This window comes from Stenella coeruleoalba (genome assembly GCF_951394435.1).
Source record: "Stenella coeruleoalba genome assembly, chromosome: X".
NCBI classification, from domain to species: Eukaryota; Metazoa; Chordata; class Mammalia; order Artiodactyla; family Delphinidae; genus Stenella; species Stenella coeruleoalba.
In genome coordinates this window covers 84452485-84479910 of record NC_137152.1, presented here as the reverse complement: position 1 = coordinate 84479910, position 27426 = coordinate 84452485, and the positions used below count along the sequence as shown (strand labels likewise).

Sequence of the window (27426 nt, the reverse complement as noted above, 5' to 3'; positions counted from 1 at the left end):
AGTTTTAAAATAATGAGCTAGTTTCATAACTTTCTCCAAGTTGACAAATTACATTTTTAAGTGTCATCATGAATTCATGTATTGAAACATATTTGATATATTTCAATCCATTGTAGTTATTGTGTTTTCTGATGTTCAGATTGCTTCATGTTTGGCTAGTGAGACTCTCTTCAGTTTGGCTCCTAAGTCCTTTTGACACAGCCCTAGTAGTGTATCTGTATAGGGAAAAAGCCAATCATAAGTCCAAGCTGTTATCTGTGTTTCTGACAAATCAGCTATAAAACAGAGGTTCCCATGACCTCCTCCCCATTGAATTTTATTATTTGCTAGAGTGGCTCACAGATCTCAGGGAGACATTTAAGTTTACCAGTTTATTTGAGGATATGATAAAGGATACAGTAAACAGTCAGATGAAGAGCTACATAGGGCGAGGTCTGGGAGGCTCCCGGTGGAGGAGCTTCTGTGCCTGTGGAGCTGGGGTGCATCACTCTCCCAGTATGTGGATGTGTTCGCCAACCTGGAAGATCTCCAAACCCCATAATTTGGGGTATTTTTATGGAGGCTTCCTCACATAGGCATGATCAGTTATTAACTCTATTTCCAGCCCCTCTCCTCTCTCTAGAGAAGTGGAGGATGGGGATGAAATTCCAAGTTTCTAGTTAAGGCTTGGTCTTTCTGGAGATCAGCCCCCATCCAGGAGCCATGCAAGAACCCACCCAGAGTTGCCTCCTTAGAACAAAAGATACTCCAATCACTCAGGAAATTCTTAGGGATTTAGGAGCCTTGTCATGAACTGGGGTCAAAGACCAAATATTAGAACAAAATATAGCATTCTTATCACTCCGGAATTTACAAGCATTTCAGGGGCTCTGTGCCAGAAACTGGGGGTAGAGACCAATACATATATTTTCTATTATCTTGGGGCTCCATAGTTTCTTTGCTATCTGGTGTGACAAGATATTCCAGATTCATCTTGGACATATCTTGCCACAGACCTAGAATCAGCCATTTCTCTAAGAAACTTTGATTCCTTTTACTGGGAAATGATATTTAGAATCTCAGTCTGGGTACTAGAGGTGCTCTTTGGTACTTGGATTTTCACTGTTTTGAACTGTTTTCAGTGAACAGAGCTTGAAAATACATGCATTTTTAAAATAATAAAACTGAGTTCATACTGATATTTTCAATAATTGGATTATCTTCAGAGATCTTTCCTTCAGGCTATGGAAAATCTTGCAAAGCATCCCTATTCCACAAGATTATTCACATATCAAGTGATAAAAAATTATTGTGCCACCAGAACAAATGACTGGCTTTTGGACAATGATAGGTAAATATTGACAAATTCTTACTGCCCGATTTCCTTTTTACAAATCTGTGCTACTATATTTTCTGAATAAAATATCAGATGATCCCATAAGTATTATTGTAAATGTGGGGACAACAGAAGAAAATACTCAAAATCAGAATTATCTGGATATATGGCATGTATAGTTGCCATGTAAATACTCTAGGCCAAGGATGCCAAACACATTGCCTCATCCATGGTAGCCACCACTAACTAATCACTCTTTTCTACTGAGCTAGATGTGCCTTAGAATTTTCACAGCACAAGTCTCCAGGAAACCACTATAAATTAATCTGAGTGGCCAAGCAAGATGACATATACTACCATCCACGTTTAAGGCAAGCCAATGTTCTTTTATCACATTACAACTTTGTACAGTTAAGACAGCAGTTGCCAAATTGGGTTCTGAGGTATACTAGTCCTGTTGACAGATTTTCAATAAACAAAAGGAATTTGTGGTCACAGAAGTTTGTTTTTTAAAAAGTGCTTTCTTCACTGCAAGATTCCAAGAGTCTTTAATGTTCTAATATGCATTGTGATTCTCCAGGAAAGGAAATAGTATACAGTGTTTATGAATTTATTTGAACCCTTCATGGAACTCTTTTTTTCATAAGCATCTTATGAACATGAAATCAGGCTTTTCTTTTATATTAATCACATTCAAATTATGTCTTCTTTAAGCCCAGATCAATGTATTTAAAACCGAATTAGGATTGGGGGCTTTTGGACATAATAGATTTCATACACTGAATGCTTATTTTTGCATGTGTGTGTCACTCTCCAAAGGTAACCTTTTCTCCAGTACCTAGAGACAATTTTGGTTTAGTCTCCAACCTACTGACTACAGTATGATTCTAGCTTTGGTAGAAAAGTGGTGTGTGGGTGTGTGTGGAGGGGTGTGTGTGTGTGTGTGTGTGTGTGTGTGTGTAACTGTGTTACAAGGATAGGATTATATTATTTCATTATGCATGGAAGCATTATTGATGGAGGGCATGGTTTGACAGATCTCAATGATGGATCATTTAGAATAGTCCAGTCCAAGAGCCACAAAACCTACAGCTGGTATTTTGAAACTTTGAGCTATCCACCTTGTGCTGTTCCCTCCTAACTAGTGGTAGTCATGTTGCTTCTATTCTATGTGGATGGTAGTTGCTTTTCAAGTAGCCTCTAGAGACTCTTTTAATATAGGATTTGTTTAGGAGTCTTTGGGCTAACATAGGATTTTGCTTAATCCTAAGGATTAATTAATTAATCCCTAAGGATTCCAACATTCTGCAAATATATAATACCTTCAGCAGTTATGAGCTTCTGACTACAGAACTGGGTATCTAAGCCTAGAAATTAAAAGGCCCTTAAAACTTGCAAATAGGTTTGGGGAGATTCTCAGAGATGACTAAACTGTTGGAAAATAGCATCTATGAGAAAAGGACAAAAAAATCTAAATTCACATAAAGATGAGACTCTAATTTGAAGGACTGTTATTTTGAGCAGTTCACAAAACAGTTCAATACAGTGCAGAAAGAAAACATTGGAACATCAACATGTTTGGTTTTTTGTCATTCTTTTAAAATTTCTGTGTTGGAGTATTTTCAATGTATATGTATTATAATGTATATATAAAATAGATATGCACAGTAGGACATGTATAAAATCTATAAATACATATATGGGGGCCCATGCTCAAAAGTTTTCTTTTATCACAGATAAGAATGTGTGAGTAAAAAATTTCTTTAATGGATTATGTGCATTTCTTCTCCAACAGAAGAGTGTTTTAGTGTGTTTGTGTAGCGGGCAGGACTGGTTTAAGTAGGAGCACATTTATATCCAACAAATATTTTCTGAGCATGTCCTATGTAACAAGCATTGTCCTAGGCTCTGCAGATATGGTGGTGAATCTAAACAGTCACAGTCCTTGACTTTATAGTGCATTATAGTATAGTGGAGGAAGGCAGTTATCAAGCAAATAATCATACATTTAAATATCTCATCATAAAGACAAGCTACAGAATGGGAGAAAATATTTGCAAATGATATGACCAATAAGGGGTTAATATCCAAAATATATAAACAGCTCATACAATTCAACATCAAAAAATCAAACAACCCAATCCAAAAATGGGCAGAAGACCTGAATAGATATTTTTCCAAACACAATCAGGTAGCCAACAGGCACATGAAAAGATGCTCAACATCACTAATCATCAGAGAAATGCAAATTAAAATCACAACAGAATATCACCTCACACCTGTCAGAATGGCTATCATCAAAATGAACACAAATGACGAATATTGGAGAGGATGTGGAGAAAAGGGAATCCTCGTCCATTGTTGGTGAGAATGTAAATTGGTGCAACCACTGTGAAAAACAGTATGGAGGTTTCTCAAAAAACTAAAAATAGGACTATCATATGACCCAGCAATTCCACTCCTGGGCACATATCCAAAAAGAACGGAAAACACTAATTCAAAAAGATGCACACACCCCAATGTTCATAGCAACATTATTTACAATTGCCAAGATATGGAAGCAACCTAAGTGTAAGTGTCCATCAACAGATGAATGCACAAACAAGATGTGGTGTGTGTGTGTATATATATATATATATATATATATATATATATATATATATATAGGAATACTACTCAGCCATAAAAAAGAGTGAAATTTTGCCATTCGGAACAACATAGATGGACTTGGAGGGTATTATGCTAAGTGAAATAAGTCAGACAGAAAAAGACAAATACCGTATGATATCACTTATATGTGGAATCTAAAAAATAAAACCAACCAGTGAATATAATAAAAAAAAAAAAAAGCAGGCTCACAAAGAGAACAAACTAGTGGTTACCAGTGGGGAGAGAGAAGAAGGAAGCAGCAAGATGGGGGTAAGGGATTAAGAGGTACAAACTATTATGTATAAAATAAGCTACAAGGATATATTTTACAACACAGAAAATTTAACCAATATTTTATAATAACTATAAATGGAGTATAACCTTTAAAATTGTGAATCACTATGTTGTACACCTGTAACTTATACAATATTGTATATCAACTATACTTCAATTAAATTTTTTAATTAAAAATTGTTAAAATAAATATCTCATCATAAACTGCTAAGTATTACAAAGAATACAGCAGGCTATATAGGAGGCTGCAAGAGAATAAATTGGGGCACTTACTCTATTCTGGGGTTGAGGTTACCCTGAGAAAGTGACATTTAAGCTAGGGTTTATGGAATTGACTGAGTGGTTGACTTGGGAAGAGGCAGAAAGAGCGTGGCCTAGGTAGAGGGAGGGTGCGTGAGGGCCATGAGGGGGCACGTGGAGAGTGAGGCGTAGTGCCACTTTAGGGACGGGTTATCAGACAGCAGGGAAGCTTCAAAGATGAATCTGCCTGACAGAGATGGAGTGCAGGCTAGATGACCCCAGGAGATCCACCCTCCTTTGATTTCAGGGGAAAAAATCAGGAATTAGTTGGAGGAACCAGAGGGGCACAGGAGACAAAAAGAAATGACTGGTTGGGTGGCTAGGCACAATTGGAACATTGCATTCTACCCCAGCAACATTTCTGGGAACCTCAGATAATGCTCTTAGGATGGCCCTCTAGAACGGTAACCTGTAAGGGTAAACGTCAGTGTGTCTTCTATGCCTGAGCTACAGATGTGAACCTTTCCTTTTGGATTGCTGCGAGAATTTCATGAGCAATAGCCAGCTAGAGGGCCTAGTAATGTGTCGTGATCATGTGTTTCCCTGAGTTATTTTAAACAAGAGTGTGTATGTGCTATCCTCTTGGCAAAAGCAGAGGGTTTGGAGGTAGGATAAATGAGGTAGGTCGAAGAGTAATTGCCAGAAATGGGGCTGTGGCTACAGAGGAGCTAAGTGGGAGAGCAATATTTGACGGTCCATTGTCGCTGTGCCTACTGATCTGCGAGGGGAGAGGAGGAGGACAAAGGAGACCAGGGTTGGACACTGATCATGAAAGAAGTGTGAGTGAGCCAGGGAGCGCTCTCGAAGCGCGAGGGCGGGAGGCGTCTACCCCGGGTCCCTGGCGCTGAAAAAGGGGCGCGAGGAGGCGGTGCGGGCCCCGCCCCCTCCCCGGGCGGGCGCGGGCGCGGGCGCGAGACGCTGTGCGGCGGCAGCAGCGGGCGCGAGCGGCAGCTGTTAGGCCACCTAGGTCCAAGCTGCACTTGCCGCCTCGTTGAGGACGAGGAGGCGGCAGGAGCAGTGACGGTGTCGCCGAAGAGCCGGACTGCCGGCACGCAGAGCTGACCGGCCTGGCCCCCGCGGCCCTCTCCCGCCTCTCTCCCATTGTGTTGGGTAAGGTGCCGGTGCGGGGGCAGCGAGAGTGGCTTAGCGGCCGGAGGACGCGGGAGGTCAGAAGGTGGGAGGCCCGGGGGCAGAGGAAGAGAAGGAGGTCTGGGTGAGCCCCCGGGGGCAGTTGCACCTTGGGAAAGGGGCCTAGGCGCCGCGGGGTCGGAGTTGGGGGGTGGGTAGGTGACGGTGGAGGGGGGCGTTGCTGAGTAATCAAGAGCAGCTGCCAAAGCCCGGCAGAGAGGCGCAGGGCTCTGTGGGGAGCGGGTGTGGCTCAGTGCGCATGCGTCACAACCACTGGTTCTCAGAGCTGGGGGCGAGGTGAGACAACCTGGGTCCGAGGTAGTTGGAACTATGCGTGACATATCACTTTCTGGGTCCCCGATGCTAACAGTACCCCTATCATGGAGATGCCAGCATTCCCAGCCTCCTAAGGAAGCTTCTTTTCCCTGTACCCTGCTCACTTAATGTCACTCAAACCTTACCTATTCGTCTCCAGGAGGTCTACTCAGGGAGTGGCCTGTGGACAGTGCCAAATTGCTATCTAGTGTGCCTTCGGGCTCATAGCCCCAGAGCTGTCGTTGTGAGGAGTGAAAGGTTGGAGGTGAAATTCCACATTGGACCCTTCTAGTTGCATGTAGGATATAAATATGGGCATAAATGTAGGAATATGCATGACAGCTGTGGCATGACAGCTGTGGCATTTGCACTCAGAGTATGGATGTAGCTGATAACTTGTTAGCTCTACAAAATGAATCCAGTGCGTCAGAGGGCTTCCCTGCTATGGAACCCTCCCCCATCCCCAGCCCCACGCATCAGGTTGTATTGGAAACAATCTACACCATTTAAGGTAGAGGGTCTCAAAATCCAATCGTTTCTTATTTGTATTGTTTTTACGTAGATTAAAGAAAGCCCCACTCAGTTCTCCAGTGCAGTATTTCCAAATATTGTTCCAGGAATCAACAGCGAGTTGAAGAGCCTCAACCGATGTGTTACCATAAGATGGGCTTTCCCCACAGCTCTAACTATGGCTCCTCGCCTGTGCAGATTGCCACCAGGGCCACTCTCACCCACTGCCTAGCCCTCCCCTGTTTCTCTTCCCCCACCCTTAGCCCTGCAGTACACATCCCTCTCAAAACTTGCTCCCAAACAATCTGCACTATGGATTTGAGCATCATTCTACCCATGGCAACCGAACTGGTGTTGCCAGTTTGCTTTTCTTTCTCTTCATTATCACACTAAAGTGTACTATTTTCGAAGGTTCAACCTCCTTCTTATCATTGTACTGCCTCCTCCCTCACCTCCATCCCCACCCCCAAGCATCCCCAACTAAATACAGTAATTTTAATAAGCCTGTGTGGGTGCAGACACAGCAAATTCAGAAAGTTTCAAGTGTGTTAAAGAACAAAGAAAGCTAGGGAGTATCAGTCATATCAGTTTCTAATTCATCTTACTGTCCAAGACGTAGACCCTAATTGGGGAAAAAAGTGAATAAACTATCCTTAGAGAATGATTGTTACTCTGTTTTGGGGAGTGGGGTAGGAAAGGGGAATGGCATCTCTGGGATATTTGAATCATTTAAAGCCAGATCTTTCTCTGAATAGGATCAAAATTAGAATAAACATTTTAGTCCAAATCATAACCTGATATGGGATCCTTAAAGGATGCATAAGGGAGTTGACTTTCCTATTAAATGTACTTAGGTTTATCAAAGAATTCCTTTGCCTACTTAATGCTATCTTCTTTTAGGTTTTGATTTAAATTTGGCATATTTTGGGGGACAAAAAAATTGTCTGGTTTGCTTTTGTACTGTGCTAGTTCTTTTTAATTTAAGTATGTACTAAAGGATATCACACTCAAATGAGGATGATGATGATGATGCTGATGGGGATGCCAGCAGCCACTGTAAACATAATGTGGAGATAATTATTCTGCTCTTGTTTTTGGTGGGAGTGGAAAAGTTTATATATTTATTTTTTAAATGTGAAGGGAGATGAAGGGAAACTGGAGCATTTCCACTGGCTTTCAACAGGTGGAATTCCTGTTAAGTCCCATCTAGAAAGTGATCCAAATAAGTCTATAACTTCTGCTCTTTAGTCACCTTGTAAATAATAATATTTGGATATCTTACAGAACTGTGGATCTGTTGTACCTGTGCATCAATTCAGAGGCATTAGTTCTGGGTACTTACCTAATTAATAAACAAATATTTATTGATTATCCATATGGAGGACTCTGGTGCTGCATGAAGGGGCTTCAAAGACACATACAAACAAGGGCCTTATGATCCAGGAATTTAGAATTTGGTTGTGCAGGAAAAACATATTTTGTTAACAAAATAAGACAGTATAATGATACTATTTCAACTGTAAACTATGAGATCTGAAGCTTATATGTGAATTTATAAACTCCTTGAGGGTAAGACCTTGCCTTAAACATGTATGATTTCCAACAAGGTCTACATTCAGTGGGTGCTCAAGCGATGAAGCTTTGCAAAGTAGATTAGGTAGGGAGAAACTAGAGGCAGGGAGAGAAGAGCCAGGAAGCTTTCACAGTAGATTAGATACAAGGAGATGTGGACCAAAATGAGGATGGTAGCAGAAGACTGGAAAAGGATATTGCAAAGAAAAATCATCAGGATTTAGTGACTGAAAGCAAGGAGACAAGCCTAACTGTATTCATTTTTACCTCCAGCAAATAAATGGGAGTTGGAGACAGCAGAGGAAAGTGTAGGGTCACCTTAGTAAGGACACAGCACACAATAGGCACTCAACTGTTTTCTCAAGCATCAATTGCAGGATTGGACAAGAAGACCCTTAAGGTCCCTCCAATGCTGAGATTCTGTAGTATATGCAAATGCTCAAAACTGTTGGGGAACAAGGCATTCTCAGATATGGAAGAAAGAGAAAAGGAAGAATTGTTATCCTCCCACTGGCAGGTGCTTTCTGAGAAAGGTTAATATTGAGTCACAAGGCCCCCACCAGTGAATGAAAGGAGATGGAGAGCGAGAGGAACAAAAATCCCAAACTAAAAATTTCAATAAGTGCTTACAAATCTTTGCAAACTTCATAAGTTGTTTCCTCCCAAATCCTATGAGTTAAGTAGGGCAGGCATTACCAGCTCTATTTTTATATAGGAATAAACACAGCAAGATTAAGGGACCTGTCCAAGTTCATAAAATCAATGAATGGGAAAGCAGTGATGAAGACTGTCCTGATTGCTGCCAGCCCAGTGCACTTGACACTGAACTGCATTGTTCTTCCCTGGTATAGACCCTATGCACCCAGAAGTTATGTGTGCACATGACCAAATAGGGGATGAACGAGCAACAGCAGCAATATCTCAGATAGTTATTAATACTTCATTATTCCTGGAGCCGAGTATTTGGTTTCCATATTTACTCAGTTCTTGACCCTTCATTTGCATTTATCCGCAGCAGCTGGGAAAGTAGAGTTAGCCATTTAATAATATGGACACCTGTTTGCTAGGAACTTAAGGAAGTTCACTTGGCATGGGCACGTAATACTGTCAATATTGTGCCCAAGTTTGTACTTCCTTCAAGTGAGAGTTCAAGAGTTCTGCTCTGTAAAATTATCCTACAGACCAATATAAAAAAGAAGTGTGCTAACACTTGCTTCATCTCCATTTAAAGAAATGTTTGGTACTTGAGCTAGTTCCAAAGACAGCAATTTGAGAGCAGAAGAAAAAACAGGACAAAAATCAGGAATTGTAGGAAACTTGAGAATTTTTTTAGAATAGATATAGACCAAGAAGGAGGATAAAACCTATCAGTTTAGAAGACATTATTTAAATTCATAATTACTGATTTAGATCTCTAATGAATCCCTTATTATATGCTTTTTCTACATTTGAAAAAAATAACATGAGATTGTTAAGCAGCAGAGATTTCTTAAAAGCTTCTTTATTCCTCAGTAAGAAAGAACACTCAGCAAATCTAGGAACTGTTTTTTTCTTTTTAGACCAGTACTCTTGATGCTGCTGAAATAAGACACTTGCCATAATTAACTATAATTATAAATGAAGTCGTGTTTGAATTTAATAAATCCAGTTAAATGCTAAAACCTGTGTTCTAGACAGATGACTGAAATTAATGAGTAAAATAATTAGCCAAGATTATATATTGTAAACAAGGAGTCCTCAAACATATTTTTTCTTCTCTGATCTTGTGGAATCAGTTGCAGAGACACCCTCAAGGCTGAGTGCATTAATAACTTTCTTAGAGATGGGAACATTGGTAGGTAGAAAGGTAAGGAGTTTCATCTCTGACTTAGAATTTCAACATATCTTAGACTCCTCTGTGCTTTCTCTTTCCTGAATATCATCTATTGTGAATATCATCTACTTTCTTTGATTTACTTTTACTTTGAATGGAAAGCTCAATAGAGAGACTATAAAACTTTAAAAAATCATATAAAGTACACTCAAGTTAGGACAAGTTAAAGTCCATGCAATAAAATTATTTTGTCCATGTTAGGTATTTGTAGTATTTGAACTCGCAAGTATATTTGTGAAAAGCATCCTCTGTAGGTAAGTTGAGGTTGGTCTGGTTTTTTTTTTCCTGACTTGAGTATATTTATATATAGATAGCCTTAACTTTATTTTAAATAAATTTTTATAAATAATATTTCCCAATCTGTTTTTTAGAACCCTAAAAAGAAAGAATATAGCAACAACAAGAAAAAGACTAAGATTGTGACAAAGACCCAACTGGGTAGGTTTACATTTTATTCTCAACTAGGTAGGTATATATGTTATATGTTTTTATTTGATCATTGTTGATTTCCCACAATGGACCTCGTTTGAAAGAACCTAACAAAATCTAGTACAAGGTAGTTGTTCAGTAAACATTTGATCTTTTTATTTTAAGATGCATTCTAGGTATTTCATGTATAGAATGTGGAGGTAACAAGAAGGATACTGTATAATTATTAGCTCTTTAGAGTTTACAGTATGTTTTCATTGGTGTTATTATGGAATTAGAACCTAAATCCAGAAATTAATAAGCTATTCAAGATTTTCTTCTTCAATGATAGCTGTTATAATGATACCAATCAACAGTCATCAACTTGAGTGCCATTGTTCCATGAAGGAAAGATTATGGAAGATCTTTTACTTGTGAGGGTATCCATATCAATTCAAGTATAATGGGGCAAATGCCTGAAGAAACCTGATCTTTTTCTCTTTTCCAAGTTCTGGGGTCCAATGTAACCCTAACCAAACTTCTACTAACAGAATCAAGATTCCAGCTTACACAGCTTTCTCTCCTCAACGGTTCTTGGCTCCATCAGGAACAGACTTCAAACCCCTCTAATCAATTTCATACTCTTTGCCTCTTGTTTGGAACTGTCCAGACCAGAAGCTAATACATTACACATTTGAGTAACATTCCTGTTCTAGGCTTTCTCCCCTAGAATAGGGTCAGAACTGAACCAGATTACAGCACCATCTGCTAGTCCATTTATGCATGGCATTCAGCCATTTTCCTGGCACAGGCAAGATACTTCAGAAAAACAAGACATATTTTCTCCCTTATGGAAAAAGAGTTTTATTCCTTCTGCTGTACTATATCATTTAATGAGCATGAATTAAGAGAAGTTAAGTAATAAGGCCTTGTAATTCAGAGAAATTTACTATGAAGTTGATTTCAGTTTCAGGTTTAACTGTTTTCCCTTCTACTTTTTCTTTTATTTTCAGGTTCTCTTGGTTATAAACTCTTCTCCATCTGGTGCTACAACAATGAGTGGGAAATCCCTGCTCTTAAAGGTCATTCTCTTGGGTGATGGTGGAGTTGGGAAAAGCTCGCTCATGAACCGTTATGTAACCAATAAATTTGACTCCCAGGCTTTTCACACCATAGGGGTAGAGTTCTTAAATCGAGATCTGGAGGTAGATGGACGTTTTGTAACTCTCCAGATCTGGGACACTGCAGGGCAGGAACGCTTCAAGAGCCTTAGGACACCCTTCTACAGGGGAGCAGACTGCTGCCTCTTGACTTTCAGCGTGGATGACCGGCAGAGCTTTGAGAACCTTGGTAATTGGCAGAAAGAATTCATCTACTACGCAGATGTGAAAGACCCTGAGCACTTCCCCTTTGTAGTTCTGGGTAACAAAGTAGACAAAGAGGATAGGCAAGTGACTACTGAGGAGGCACAGGCCTGGTGCATGGAGAATGGAGATTACCCTTATCTAGAAACAAGTGCCAAAGATGATACTAATGTGACAGTAGCCTTTGAAGAAGCTGTCAGGCAGGTGTTAGCTGTAGAGGAACAGCTGGAGCATTGCATGTTAGGTCACACTATTGACTTGAACAGTGGTTCCAAAGCAGGATCTTCATGCTGTTAAAAGTGGGAAGCCTTTTAAAAGTGTGCCCCAACTGGTCAGTCAGTAGTGTAAGAGTAACTGTGCCCCTCTAAGACTGCACACACATACAAAAGGGTAAGAGATAAGGTTATGATTGTCAATCAGAGCCTTTCAAATTGAAGTTGTAGAGCAATTAAAAAAAAAAGCTTTATCAAGCCAAGTGTATTTTGCGTGATTTCTGCTATTTCCTTCTTGTGTGTTTCAGGACATTTCAGAAAGCTTTAGTTCTGAAAGATTTAGATATTTTTCAAATCACAGTTTAAACTTAGAACCCAGCCGCATGAAGGAGTTAAAGAGCTACAGCTATCCCTTAAAGCATTCCATTAATCAACTAACAAATGTCACCATCAACTCTTGCCAAGCAGTTTCTGACATGTCTGCCAAAGGGGAAAAAAATAAGACTCTGAGTCGTATTACATTAATGATTATTATGCAAACTAGGATGTCCTTATCTTGAATTATAAAGAGGTTGTAATGATTAGGAATGCAAAAGTATAATGACGTACACTGCCTTGTTTAAATCCTTATGTATGGTTTGCTCCCATCTGAGCTTTTCAAAAAATACCATCTCAATAAGAGATACACTAATGACAATGGAGATTTATTATACTCTTTGTGTTTGAAGTAACAGGGTCCTAGTGAATGGATTATGTTTAAATATGCCAACCACCCTTGCAAATAAAAGGTTGGTCTGCTTTCACTTCATAAGTCTACTTTTGCTGCACAGGGATGTTGCTTCTCTGACAACCTCTTATCAATTTAGCAATGCTGCTTAGTATATGGCTTTGGATGCAGTGCACTCTGCTCATAATTTTGATGGTCCTTTGGTCCACCATACTGTGCTCTCAGAGAAGCCTTCAGAACAGGTTGGAGGATACTGGGCTTTTCTCCTAAGGTTCCATAACTCGAATATTTATTGTATAAGAAGGAACTGATTTCTTGTATGCACTGTATGTTGAGCTGGCCAAACTAGGACGTTGAAAGTAACAAGAGAACATACTCTAACCCAGCATTAGAATGAATTTAAGAGAGTTGTCCAACAATAGAATGGACTGCCTTAATAGTGAACCCCCTTCTAGGGAAAATATTCAAGATGCTGGATGACCATCTGTTAAAATATCGTAAAAATAATTTCTGTACTGGCTAGATGTTTGGTTTAAGGTCCCTTCCAGCTCTGAGTTCTAGGAATCTGCGAGCTACAAACTACGTTTCAGTGCCATGCTTTAGTTAGATATATCTTAAGGCAACAGCTAAGACTATGGAAAGGGACTTTAAAATTTCTCAAACTACTCTGGGATCAGCATTTAACAGCAACTACATAGCTCTTTCTTTTGCTTTTGCACTATGGCAGGAAAAGTTCTTGAGCTCTGAGTAATCATTATGTGCCCAGTATAAACATCCTGAAGATACCATATTAAAATACAAAAACAGTTTGTCAAATTTTGATTACCATGACTGCCAGCTATATACTATATTATTAATATGCCGCTAGTTCTTGTCAGTTGATATATTTGTCCTGCATAGATTTTAATCTATACTTTTACAACATCTATGATAAAAACAGTGACCCAAGGTAGTGAGAGACAGTTAGAAATGACCCCAAAAGAGACCTAGGTTGGGAAGGGGACAGGAGCTTTCACAGGAATATAGCCTAGAACTCTCCATTGTAGCCACATATGGAATCAGCCTTACATGTGGGACCTTATGTGCTTTAAGAGCTCTGGGACTTTTTGGCCACATTGATAAGTGGAAAATGATATTTTAACCCAGTAATGCTCAATATTTCCAATTTAAATATAGTCCAGACCCCATTGTCCAACTAATTTTGATGCCAGAAGTCAAAGCCAGAACTGGGACCCCATAGCTCTTAAGTATTGGTCTCTATCCTGCCTATGCCTATAGCCAGCCACACTGGTTTCCAAGTTCTATGATCATTTTGCTACAATCATGTTAGGGTGAAAATATGTATGTCGGAACTATTAAATGCTAATTGTTTTTAAGTGCATGAGACCTGGGGCCTTCTCTTTCTACTTGCACTCTGCTTATAATAGTTTCTATTTGTAGATCTCAGGCCTTCATAAAGACCTCCATCCACTCACAAAAGTACTTGTCACTATTAGAATGGCATGTGATCATTTAAGTAAAGAAATTACTTAGGTATCCCATTCATAGGCCTCCTGTCCATACAAGACAAGTGTTAGGTCATTTGAAGCCCCTTTCCTCTTAGCCATACCAATTTTTTTTTCTGCCATATCACTACACAATATCTTAATGAAAGCACTTAAGTGACAAAAAATAGTGGCATTTTGGTGAGTAATACTCAGTGGGTTGTGGACATATAGTTTGGGTAAGATAAAAAAAAACCACCAAAGGCTGAAATCTGTGAGTACAAGGAACTGTGCATATAGGCTTAGAAATTGTGTACTCTAGAATGTGCAGTGCAATATTTTCAGTAGGTGTTTTTTTTTTAATGAACACTAGATTTTTTTGGAACAAGATATTTCTAATTGGAACTATATTGTTTTTCAATGGTCCATTAAAACATCATACAGAATATCTATTTAATTTATTTACATGTGTTGGGCTAACATTCAGGGGGCCTCAGATTCCATATGTCTTCAGTGGATTGATGAATTTCAGGTTAATTTGTGCCTGCCTCAGCCATCTCTACTTTACCCTGAGGTATTCCACAATCCTCTTGTTGCAGGTGCTGCTAAAAACTCAAAATTGTGTATCAGATATTTTGTTTCAACTGTAAAAATATCATCTGTGTTAAAGTGAATAAAAAGTGCATTTTGAATAACCAGTATACAATGTTTGTGCTTCTTTTCTCCCTTTCCCTTTTTGAGCAACTGGTGGGTGTGACAGAGAGTATTTATCAATCAAGTCACTCTTTCAGGCTGCCCTACATGTGGTTCTGGATCATTTTTTCACATGGTACTCCAAGCAGCCACTACCTACTGATCAGACAGATACCGTTCTACTGATTGGGAAACAAACTCAAAAGATTAAGGTGGGGAAGTTCCCTTTATTTTATGCCATTTTTTAAATACATGAAGAGTATTGGGACTAGAACTTGGATCTTGACTCTCCACTTTATTTCTTCATTGTAATTTAAAATTAGACCATCACAAAATATAAACAGAATATACATATTCCCTTTATTTTCTTGACTGGAATACTGTCCAGATCTTAGGAAAACATGAGCAAAACAAATCAGAAAGCAAAGGATAATTTTGTTAAATATTCTTTTCTGTTGCTTTTCACATATTGGACTTTAAAGAGACTTGGATTAGCATCGAACGGCTTGAATATACAGTACATAGTGGTGACTTTTAAATTACAGACACAAGTCTCTCCACAGCACATGATTACATTACAGTGATTCCATCTGTCACAGATTTAGCCCTCTTCTCCCCTCCCTCTATTTTTGCCTATTGGAACTTCGGGCAGTCGAAATCACAGCGGGTAAAAAACAGATTTTTTTTACCACATGTACTGTTTCCATTGCTAAGGATAATCATTTAACAAGTTATCAGATCAACCTCAACTACAGCACCTGAAATCCTTTTGATTAGGCTATAATGATGTAACTTTTAAGCAAAAAGGTCATAGGTTTATAAGCTCTTAAAAAGGATTTGCTCAGCCAAAACTGATACTTTAAAAGCAGAAAACTAACTTTCTGTCTTTGCAGGTTTTCTACCTGATTCATAGCCCAGTAGGAAATCTCTTTCTCTTTATGTCTCAAGAAATAGTATAGTGGGAGGCGGGGGCGGGATTGAATGAAGACAGTCAAAAAGTTCAAACTTCCAGTTATAAGATAAATAAGTCATAGGGATGTAATGTATAGCATGATAAATATAATTAACTCTAATGTATGTTATATATGAAAGCTGTAAAGAGAGCAAATCCTAAGAATGAGAGAGAGAGAAAAGAAAGAAGAAGAAGGAAAGAAAGAAAGAAGGAAAGAAAGAGAGAAAGAAAGGAAGGAAGGAAAAGAAATAGTATAGATTCTCATATTTTGGCAATAGTTTGGCTATGGTTCTTCCCGGAAGTGGAAGGTGTGGAATAGATGGTTTCTCCTCAATTCTATAATTAAATTTTTGAAACACACTGGAAAAGTGAAGCACCAATCTGAGTAATTTCAGTCTGGGAGTGGCATCTCTACTTTCATTTGAATTACCTGTAGTAGTTCTAAGTGCAATATATATATTTTTTTACCTCAGTGATCCAGATAATCATTTCACTTTTTTACCCCCTTGCTATGGAGATGTAGGATTCATTACCGCAGAGTGCTTTTCTTACACTTGATTTTAGGGCAGATAAACTGATACATTTTTTGATAAAATATTCATATATGTGTATGTTTTTTTCCAAACTGGTCTCTTTTTCCCCCCAGCTTTATTGAAGTATAATTGACAAATAAAAATTGTATATATTTAAGGTGTTCAACTTGATGATTTGATACATGTGTACACTGTGAAATAATCACCACAATCAAGCTAATTAATATATCCATCACCATTCAGAGTTACCTTTTTTTTTGCTGTCTTTTTAATTTCCTCCAGTTAAAATCACCAATAAAGCCCCCATTCTTTACTCTTTTCTCTTTAGGAGAAGGAAAGGATAATGATAGAAACTAGGCATAAAGAATGAAAGTAAAGTTATTAAATTATTAAATGTCCCCTTATTGGTATGTTTGCAAAAACTGGTAAGCAAAGATCTGGCTTTTATTTTGCTGATGGAGGTGGTGATGTTTGTGTGAGGATTGGTGTGGGCTTTTTTTTTTTAAAGGGGGTGAAGGTTTATTTAGTGCTTTCCCAGCTAGAATAAGCATCTTCGAGGCTCAAGATATAAAGGAATTATCACCTTTAGTCATATAGGAACTGTTGCAGTGATCTGTGTGTCTTCATAAATCACTTTGTCTTCTCCAAGGCAACACAGAGAATTTTGGTTCAGCCATATTTAAGTGCATTTTTAAATGGTGGGTTCTGTGAGTACAAGTAAGTGTATTTTTGAGCAATCTGTGAATTCCTTTCATGCTTTATGAATTATGGGTAAATGTGTAATGAGTCTTACCATAGCACTCCTGAATTTTAGCCAGACATGCCAAGCTGTGCTTCTTCTACTTAATTGATTGATGAAAAGGAATTCAGAAACGTTGCCTTGATGAAAGAAATGCTAGCTGTATTGATTAGAGTTAAAATACAAATCATGCCTTCCTGTGGTGCATTCGTGAGGAAGCAAGAGACAGGCTCATCTCTTCTCTTTTCTCTTTCATTGTTCTTGGCTGCTGTAGAAACAGCCAAGGGTGTGTCCTGTAATATATTGTTCAATATAGAGTCTAATGAACAAGTGTTGGTATAACCTTTGAATTGTCTCTTTTTCCATTTCTTCCCAACAGGAAAACAGTGTCACCAGTAAACACTTTAAAACTTTGTCTTTATTTTTTTCTGATTACAAAAGTTATTCACACCTATGGTAAAAAAAAAACAGAAAGAACAAAAGAAACAGAAAAACAAGACAAAGAAAATAAAAGTTTTCTGTAATCCTATTATCCTGAGGTAACCAGATTTTTTAAATATTACTTTTTAGTGTGGTTATGTGTGTGTTTTAATATATTTATGTAATAAAGAAAATTGATGTCATATTGCACATACTTACTGTAATCTTTTTCACTTAACATACATGACACTTTTCTCTAAGTCATTATATATTCTTCTACGGATTATATTTAATGCTTGCAAAATAGTCTATTGAAGGATTTACCATAATATATGTAATCAGGGACTTCCCTGGTGGTACAGTGGTTAAGAATTTGCCTGCCAATGCAGGGGACACAGGTTCGATCCCTAGTCCGGGAAGATCCCACATGCTGCAGCTAAGCTAGTGAGCCACAACTACTGGGCCTGTGCTCTAGAGCCTGCAAGCCACAACTACTGAGCCCACACACCTAGAGCCTGTGCTCTGTAACAAGAGAAGCCACAGCAATGAGAAGCCCCCACACCAAAATGAAGAGTAACCCCCACTCACCGCAACTAGAGAAAGCCCGCGCACAGCAATGATGACCCAACACAGCCGAAAATAAATCAATTAATTAAAAAAATATATATATGTAATCAAACACTTATTGCTAGACATTTAGGTAGTTTTCCAACAACAGTCTCCTTTTTATAAAATAAAGCAGCACCGCACGTCCCTAATATTTATCTTAATTCACATCTCTGTTTATTTCCTATAAGTAAAATTTCTGGGCCAAAGAGTATGAATATTTTTATGGCTTTTAATATATATTAGCAGATTGCCCTCTAGAAGAAAGTTGTCCCAAGTTACATCAATGAGAGCCGAATAAGAGAAGGCCTATTTCTCTAAACACTCAATCTCTCATGGAATATTATCATCACAAACCACATTTGCCTAACTTGATGAATGAAAAATAATCTCATGTTTTGATTTGCATTTCTTTCGTTCTTTGATAGTAAATAGTTGTTCATGTATTTATTTATTGACTATTTTTATTTTTTCTTGAGTAAGTAGCCCATTCTAGTCCTGAGCCCATTTGGGGTGAGGAACATTCATTTTTGTTTCTTATTGATTTCTAGAAACTCTTTTTTTATATAAATATTCTGGGCATTAACCTTTCATCTTATCTGTATTGCTGGTTTTCTGCAGTCCTCTCCCATATCTCTTCCCATTTAATTTTATGATATTTTTAAAACCACTGACAGACTATTGAAAGGGTTGTGTTCTAATAAAATAGAAAACCAGGATGGTGGGGGAGAGAGAAATGCCTACTTGATCTGTCCTTTTTTCCTGACCACATTTGAGACTGTAGTTATTTTTGTTTAGAAAGGTTATGAGTCTAAGCTTGTGCCACCATGATAAAAAAAATGATAGAAAGCAAAATATTCATTCACTCTTCTTTATCTGCATGACGTCAAATGGCTGGTTTGATTTGGGTTTATTGGTGTTATTTTAATGAAGATTATTCTGAAATCTTACACGAATACAGAGATAGTAACAGTTCAGCTTTCACCCACAAGGGGGCAATGAAGACCAGTTAGTGTTCGGTGGTAGACTAAACACATGACTGCAGACTGTTAAGAGCTGAAGAAGAGCCTAGAAATCATCCAGCTAGTCTACCTCTCCCTTATTTTATAGACAGGAAAACTGGAATCTGGAGGGGTGAAATGACTTGCTCATGGTCGCAGAGCTGGCCCGTCAAAGAGCTGAGTCCTAAGCATTTTCCAGTTGACCATACTGTGATTTAGTTAAATTGACACACACTATAAACACATACATTTTTTTCTGATTTTTAATATTTATTTTGCCTTTTGAAGTAAGAATTACATAACATTAACCATTTTAAAGTGTACAATTCAGTATCATTTAGTATATTCCCACTGTTGTAATCACATACATTTTAATCTTCTGGGTTCAAATCCCAGTCCTGCCACTAAATAGATGTGTTACCTTAGGTTAATTGGGTAACCTTGCTGATCTTCAGTTTCTTCAGCTTGTGTAGTGAGAAAATGTCTTCTGTAACAGGTTGTTGTGAGGATTACCAGAAATAATATTCACAAGGGCATAGCAATGTTCTTGGCACAGAGTAGATGACAAATAAATTCTTTCTTTCCTTCAAGATATTAATCAGCTACTTCCCATCTAGTATTAATATATTTATTTCACATTAAGAATAAAAACAGATTCTAGAGTAGATTTTTTTCTCTTCTCATCACTATTACTGCATTATTTATACTGAATTTTAAATGTGTTCAGAGGTTAAAAATGATTTTTAAAAAACTTTACAACATAGGTACTTGTGACATGATTGGCAAAGAATTGCAGTATTTAATAGATGCAAAGACCCTCTTTAAGACAAAAAAGTTTCTTAGAGGAAGTTTGAAAGATGGAAAAAGAGTCTGGTGAGGTGTGGAAAGCATGGTAATGTGTGTGCTACTTTAGGTCAAATTTTGGAACTGACTCTAAGGTAATACGATCCAGTCCCCTTTTTATAGACAATAAAACTGAGGAATAGAGAAATTAAGCAAATTCCTGAAGGCCACACCACTAGCCAGTGACAGATCAAGCCTTAGAACTCTTATCTCCTACTTCTCACTCCAGTGCTATTTTCTGTACAGCTCACTGTCTGGGGCCAGGATAGTTTTTCATTTTTTCCCCAGCATTATTGAGACATAACTGACATATAACATTGTGTAAGTTTAAGGTATACATGATGATGATACACATATATATTGTGAAAGTTTTGCTAACAATAAAGTTAGTGAACACATTCTTCACATCATATAATTACCATTTTGTTGTTGTTGTTATGTCGAGAACATGAAACTCTAACCTCTTAGCAACTTTCAAGTATACGACATAGTATTGTTAAGTCTAGTCACCATGTTGTACAATAGATCCCTAGAATTTAGTCATCTGATGTAGTTTGAAAGATGCAGAAGAGATAGGGATAAGGAGGGAATGAAATTAGAGGGGCAAAGAAGGGAAAGGTGGGCAAGTTTCTAAGCAGAGCAGGATTTAGTCTTCACACAGTGTAAGAAGCCAACAGTAGCAAGCAGCTCTGGTCTGGGAGAAATTTCCTTCAGAGTCAGTCATGTCCTTACTATGCCTCCCAAGTAAATAACCCTAGGAACTACCAAGAAGGTGTGCCTCCCCACAGCATTTGCCTTATTGAACAAACAAAAGCTACTGAAAATTGGTGTTGAAATCAGAGCTGTCGGGTTTTGTTAGCATCCCAAGTCTTTAAAACTCTGACTAAAGATTACCCAAATGAAAAAAAAATTACCCAAATGACTAAAATCTAAGTGTCCCTAATATACAGAGCAAGGAAAGAGATACCTGACAGAGAGGTTCAAAAAAGTCCTGTTCTTCAGTCCCACATTTTCCCTCCTTTATTTTATGTAGGTACAATAAGAAAAAAAGGTACCGGCAATCAATTCTGAAAATTGCTGTTAATTATGTACCTACCAGGTGTTAGCTTTTGTTATTAGCTATATCTCAGCCAAATGAGTTTTCTGATCTGTAGTGTTATTCTTCTTTTATATATAAATTTACTTATTTTATTTTAGGTTGATTTGGGTCTTCGTTGCCGTGTGCAGGCTTTCTTTAGTTGTGGTGAGCAAGTGCTACTCTTCGTTGTAGTGCTAGGGCTTCTCTTGTTGCGGAGCACAGACTCTAGGCACGTGGGCTTCAGTAATTGTGGCTCACGGGCTCTAGAGTGCAGGCTCAGTAGTTGTGGCTCGTGGGCTTAGTTGCTCTGCAGCATGTGGGATCTTCCCGGACCAGGACTCGAACCCCTGATTCCTGCATTGGCAGGTGGATCCTTAACCACTGCACCACTAGGGAAGCCCCTGTAGTGTTATTCTTTAGTTTGTCATGGCTCTTTGTTTTAATTAAAAAAAACTCGTAACATAATAAATTGAGCTGAAGAATTATCTCTGCATGATGCACTTGTTTTTTTTCTAGAATACTTCTTTAGTTACAGTAATAAAAGCTGATTTATCTGACATTCTGGCAGAGATTTTTGTTACCTGGTATTTCCATACTTCAATATTATAATGAGAATTAATGTTTGTAATGATGACCCATAGACAGTGTAAGAGGCTAAATTACTTATTGGATCATCAAATAAACAATAAGGAATATTATGGTTTGGTCTATTCTGTAGTATGGAAAACAGGTATTCCATATATGATGTATATGGGTATGGTGTGTATGGTAACATAAACCATAATACTCTACTTACCTGAAATGGAGAGTTCATTTTCTTTCCTTCTCCCTTTCACCTTTATTCCACAGAATCCTAGCTCAAGAATGGTAGGTTATTTCTTCCCAGTTTCACCACATGCCTGCCAAGTGGTCATAGAATCAATGCTGAGTTACTACAGGAGACAAGAAACGTAACCATTTCACAAATGCAGGTGATTACATCTTTGCAAAAATGGCACACACTTCCTTATATGGAGACCTCTTATGACTTCCACTGACTGGTCCTAGGGCTATTCGAAACAAGTGTTTTACATGACACAGACCTCCAAATATTTGAAAACAGCTCTATTTTTATGACTTGAAATATCCCCAGGTCCCTAAGTAAAATATGATATGTTTTAAATGCCTCATTTTCATAGTAATAAATAAATTTTTGTCCAGTGTCTACCCTGCACCAGGAACTATTGGAGACGAAGAGGGTAAATGGGAATAAGCAGGAGCAGAAGTTGAGGCAGACACAAAAGCACAAAGAACCATTTAATCCCTACTAAAGAATATGGATGTATTTTGAAAGTAATAGGCAATAAAAGAAGATGTTTTAAGAAAAGAGGTAGGAAACTCAGGTTTGTGTTATGGAATGATTCCTCCAGTGATGTGATGAGAGTGGGGGTGAGCAGCACAGACACAGGTGACCATAACAATAGACATGCCAGTTACTCCAAGAATATCCCACAGAGCAGCAGACCACCTACAAGAGAACGACCTGAAGGCCTTGTTAAAAATAAAAATTCCTGGGCTTCCCTGGTGGCGCAGTGGTTGAGAGTCCGTTTGCCGATGCAGGGGACGCGGGTTTGTGACCCGGAACGGGAAGATCCCACATACCGCGGAGCGGCTGGGCCCGTGAGCCATGGCCGCTGAGCCTGCGCGTCCGGAACCTGTGCTCCGCAACGGGAGAGGCCACAACAGTGAGAGGCCCGCGTACCGCAAAAAAAAAAAAAAAAAAAAAAAAAAAAATTCCTGAGCCCGCCCTGACCTGCTAAATCCAAGTCTCTGGGGGGCTGTGCAGCCCAGGGATCTACCTGTTATCAAGTTTTCTCTCAGACTCTCATGCCCAAGGTCTGAGGGCTAGGTGTTGAAAAGCCTCGGCGGCAGCAGTCACAGTTTGTTTGTCAAGTGAAAGCCAGCAGGCATCCAGACCCCAGAGTCTGACCCACAAAGGCAGAATGCTAGGAAACACCCTGACCCGGAGCAGGGACACACCTGGCCCTCCTGCACCCTCTCCCCTCACTCATTGCCTGGCTGGTGCCTTCTCTCCCTCGGGGTCAGGCCTAAGCATCACCTCCTTGGACTTCTTTCCTGGCTTCCTACTCCATCTTACACGTGTTCACAACACCTCTCTATTTATTTCTTTGTGTTTCTCATGATTTGTAATCACACGTCCATGTGTGTGGCTCCTCATAAGTTCCCCACCAACTAGACTGTAAGCTCCCTGAGGTCCAGGCCTGTGTTGTTCTCATTGCTGAGCTCCCACAGCACCTAGTGCAGGGCCAGGCACAGGATACGTGGCAGGTAAATATTTGGGGATGAATGCATGCATCAGTGGATGGATGGATGGGTGGGTGGGTGGGTGGGTGGTTGGGGAGGCACTGCTGGCAGCCCCAGCTGGGACGACAGTGCTGAGTGGCAATCTTCTGCGGAGTCAGTCCTGGCTGCTCTGTTGGCGAGGTTGCCTACAACACCATCAATGGGCTTGAAGGTGACAGGGCCCAGGGCCCTTCTCTGAAGGTTCCTGGCTCTTGGCAGAATCCTCCGTCACTCCCCAAATGGAAAGCAAACAGAAGCCAAGGCAGCCAGGTCTGGGGTAAGAGGCCAAGGGAAGCAGCCCCTTTTTCTCCTGTTAATCTGTCTTTTATTACAGGGTGGGGGTGGTCTCAGCCAAGAACCCAGAAGGTTAGAGGGAAATTATGTTTCCTCCCCCACAGCCCTTGCTCTGTCCTATTCAGAGTTGTGGGCAAACGTCCTGTAAGCCCACGAGCACTGGTCTCCATGGCAGTGTTCCCCAGGATGCCTCGAAAATGAGGAGGCCCACACGAGCGTTTGCAGGACATCACATGGGGTGTGCACCCATAGGGACATATTCTGCATGTTCTGAAGGGCTGGCCCAGGCAACTTGCAAACCACATGTTCTCATCATCAGAATGTCGTGCTCCTTCTGGAATGAAAAGCCAGGTCCCAGTGACTTGAACAGATCAAACTCTGGAGAACGAGGATCTGATGAGATGCACATAGCTACCGTGTACTGAGAGTCTCTCAAGGCTGTGTGCTGACTGCTGTACAGTTTGCAGCAATCTTTTGAGGTGGGCACTATTGTTGTCCCTGTTTTACAGATGAGAAGACTGAGGCTTTGTCGGGCTAAGCAGGTTTGTTACTGTCACGTACCTCGGAAGAGACAGAGCTGAGATGTGAACCCCGGGCAGCCTGGCTCCAGAGCCCACGCCCTGAATCGCCACACCATCTGTATTGCCTCCCTTGTACAAGTGAAAACTCAGGCACAGAGAAGCCAAGCGGTGTGCCCAGGGTCACACAGCTGGCTAATGGCAGAGCTGGAACCAGAAATTAGGTCTCCTCTCCCCACTCCGGCTCTCTACCCCACATGGCTCTGTCCCTCTAGGTACAATAGGGATGGACAACTTGTCCTACTTTACCCAGCCAAGCAGAGTGCTAACGGCAGAGACCGAGTTCTCTTCAATTCCCTGACAGTATTTCCTTGACTGCTCAGCACTCGGACGTTCTAGGGCTGAGAAGCATGGTGCGTCAGGCCTTCTGTGTTTGTCCAAAGCTTTTGAGAAGGCTGACACCCCAGACCACCACGCTGGTCACCCTACAGTGAAGAGCCTGCCTGTGCCCCATCACCCTCCCGAGTCCCTGGGTCTCAAGGACTCCGTCTCACAGGCCCTTTGGGGGAACCTTCCACGCCGGCCACTGCGTCTCTTCCTCCCCTTGGCTTTCTCTCTGGCTAGCTGTGTGGCCTGGGGCCCGGTGGGTCACCCCTACCCAGGGCTTTTAATGAGAAGTTTTGTCATGCTCAGGCAGCAAAGATGAATAATTCAGCAAAGGGAACTCAGGGAATGTTATTCTTTCAGTCCTTTGACAGTGGGAGAGACAGAAAAGGACTGCATCTTATTCTGGGAGGGATGGGGGAGGGGTGACAGCCGCATGGGAGAGGAGAGGGAGGAGAACGAAGGCTGTACAGAAGTCACTAACAGTGTCAGCTTTCATTAGTTTTAAACAGAGAAGTTACTGGAGATCAGAATATCTTGTTTAACGAATCCTCTGACTCCAGTGAGGAGGGCGGATGGGATTGGGGGCTAGAATAGAGGCAGGAAGAACAGAGAGGAGGCTACTGCATTTATTCAGGTTTCAGTTGCAACAAAAGGAAAAAGGTAGAACGGACAGTACTAGGTGTGGTTCACGAAGGCAGAGTCTAGGATGATTCTGAACACTGACCTCAGAGAAAACTCTAATTTGTTAATTTCTCTCTTAAAATGTGTCATTTTAGGGCTTCCCTGGTGGCGTAGTGATTGAGAGTCCGCCTGCCGATGCAGGGGACACAGGTTCGTGCCCCGGTCCGGGAAGATCCCACATGCCGCGGAGCGGCTGGGCCCGTGAGCCATGGCCGCTGAGTCTGCGCGTCTGGAGCCTGTGCTCTGCAATGGGAGAGGCCACAACAGTGAGAGGCCCGCGTACCGCAAAAAAAAAAAAAAAAAGAGAGAGAGAGAAAAGAAAACTTGATCCAAAACAGCAGAATACATATTCTTCTCCAGTGCACAAGGAATATTTTTCAGGATAGATCATATGTTATGCAATCACGCAAAAGTCTCAATAAATTTAAAAGGATTGGAATTATGCAAAGAATGTTTCTCTGACCACAGCAGAATGACATTAGAAATCAACAACAGAAGGAAATTTGGGAAATTCACAGAGATGTGGAAATTAAATACTACTCACCTAAATAACCAATAGATAAAAGGAGAAATCACAGGAAAACTAGAAAATACTTCAAGATGAGTGAAAATGAAAGTATGGCATGCCTGAAATTAGGGAATGCAGTAAAAGCAGTGCTTAGAGGGAAATTCATAGCTGTAAACACCTATATTAAAAGAAGCAAGCTCTCAAATCAGTAGCTTAACTTTCACCTTAAGAAACTAGAAAGAGTAAATGAAAAACAAAACAACCAAAAGAAAGGAAATAACAAAGATTAGAGTGTAAATAAATGAAATTGAGAGTAGAAAAACAACAAAATCAATGAAATCAAAAGTCGGTTCTTTGAAAAGATTGAAAAAGCTGACCAAATTTAGGTACACTGACCAAGAATAAAAGAGCAAAGGCTCAATTTATTAAAATCAGGAACCAAACATAGTCTTATAGAAAGTTTTAAAAGATTATAGGGGAAACTATGACCAACTCTAAGTCAATAATTTAGATGTGATGGACACATTTCTAGAAAGGCACACACTGCTGAAACCGACTCAGGAATAGAAAATCTGAATAAATCTATAACAGGCAAAGAGATTGAATTAGTAATCAAAAAACTTCCCACAAAGAAAAGCCCAGGACCAGATGGCTGCACTAATGAATTCCACTAAACTTTGGAAAAAGATTAACACCAATCATTCACAAATGATCCTCAAAATAGAGGAGAAAGGGACACTTCCCAACTCATTCTATGAGACCTGTATTATTACCCTGATACCAAAGTCAGATAAAGACATCACGAGAAGAGAAAATACAGACCAATAACCCTTATAAATATAGAAGAAAACAACCTCAACAAAATACCAACAAACTGAGTCAAGAAACATATAAAAATGATTATATACCAACCGGGATTTATCTCAGGAATGCCAGGCTGGTTCAACATACAAAAACCAATCATTGTAATACACTACATTAATAGAATAAAGTAAAAAAGACACATGATCACTTTAATAGATGACAAAATTGAACACTCTTTTATGATAAAACACACACACACATGTGCACACACACAGCAAACTTGGAATACCAGGGAACTTCCTCAACCTGATAAAAGGCATCTGTGAAAAATCTACAACTAACATCATGCCTAAAGAGGAAAGACTGAATGCTTTCCTCCTGTGATCAGGAATAAGACAAGATGTCCTCCCTCTCCACTTTTATACATTACGGTAATGGAAGTTCTAACCAAGGCAATTAGGCAAGAACTAGAAACAAAAGTCTTCCACATTGGAAAAGAAGAATTAATATTATCTCTATTCACAGATGATTAATATTATATATTTAAAATTTTACAGAAAGCCCAAAAAACTATTAAGAGTTTAAAAAGTCCAACAAAGTTGCAAGTTACAAGATCAACACACAAAAATCAGTTGTATTTCCACATACTAGCAGTGAACAACCCAAAAGGGAAATTAAGACAATTTCATTTATAATAGCATCAAAAAGAATAAGATGCTAAGAAAAAAATTTGACAAGAAAGTCCAAGACTTGTACACTGAAAAATACAAAACGTCATTGAAAGAAATTAAAGACATCCTGTATTCCTGAATTGGAAGACTTAATATCGTTAAGATGGCAATACTTCCCAAATTGATCTAAAGAATCAACACAAT

At 39.6% G+C, this 27426-nt stretch overlaps 1 protein-coding gene across 2 annotated transcripts; it reads left to right on the top strand.

Annotated features, from left to right (window-relative positions):
- Positions 1–5490: 5490 nt before the first annotated feature.
- RAB9B (RAB9B, member RAS oncogene family) lies at positions 5491–13701 on the top strand. 2 transcript variants are annotated; one of them, XM_079911434.1, is made up of 3 exons: positions 5491–5668; positions 10328–10394; positions 11378–13701. In XM_079911434.1, the coding sequence occupies exon 3, from the start codon at positions 11420–11422 to the stop codon at positions 12023–12025; it is 606 nt and encodes a 201-aa protein (XP_079767560.1). In that variant the 5' UTR covers positions 5491–5668; positions 10328–10394; positions 11378–11419; the 3' UTR covers positions 12026–13701. The 2 variants fall into 2 exon arrangements, with proteins under 2 accessions (XP_079767560.1, XP_079767561.1); XM_079911435.1 differs by lacking the exons at positions 5491–5668; positions 10328–10394 and adding an exon at positions 10405–10421.
- The last annotated feature ends 13725 nt before the right edge of the window (positions 13702–27426 follow it).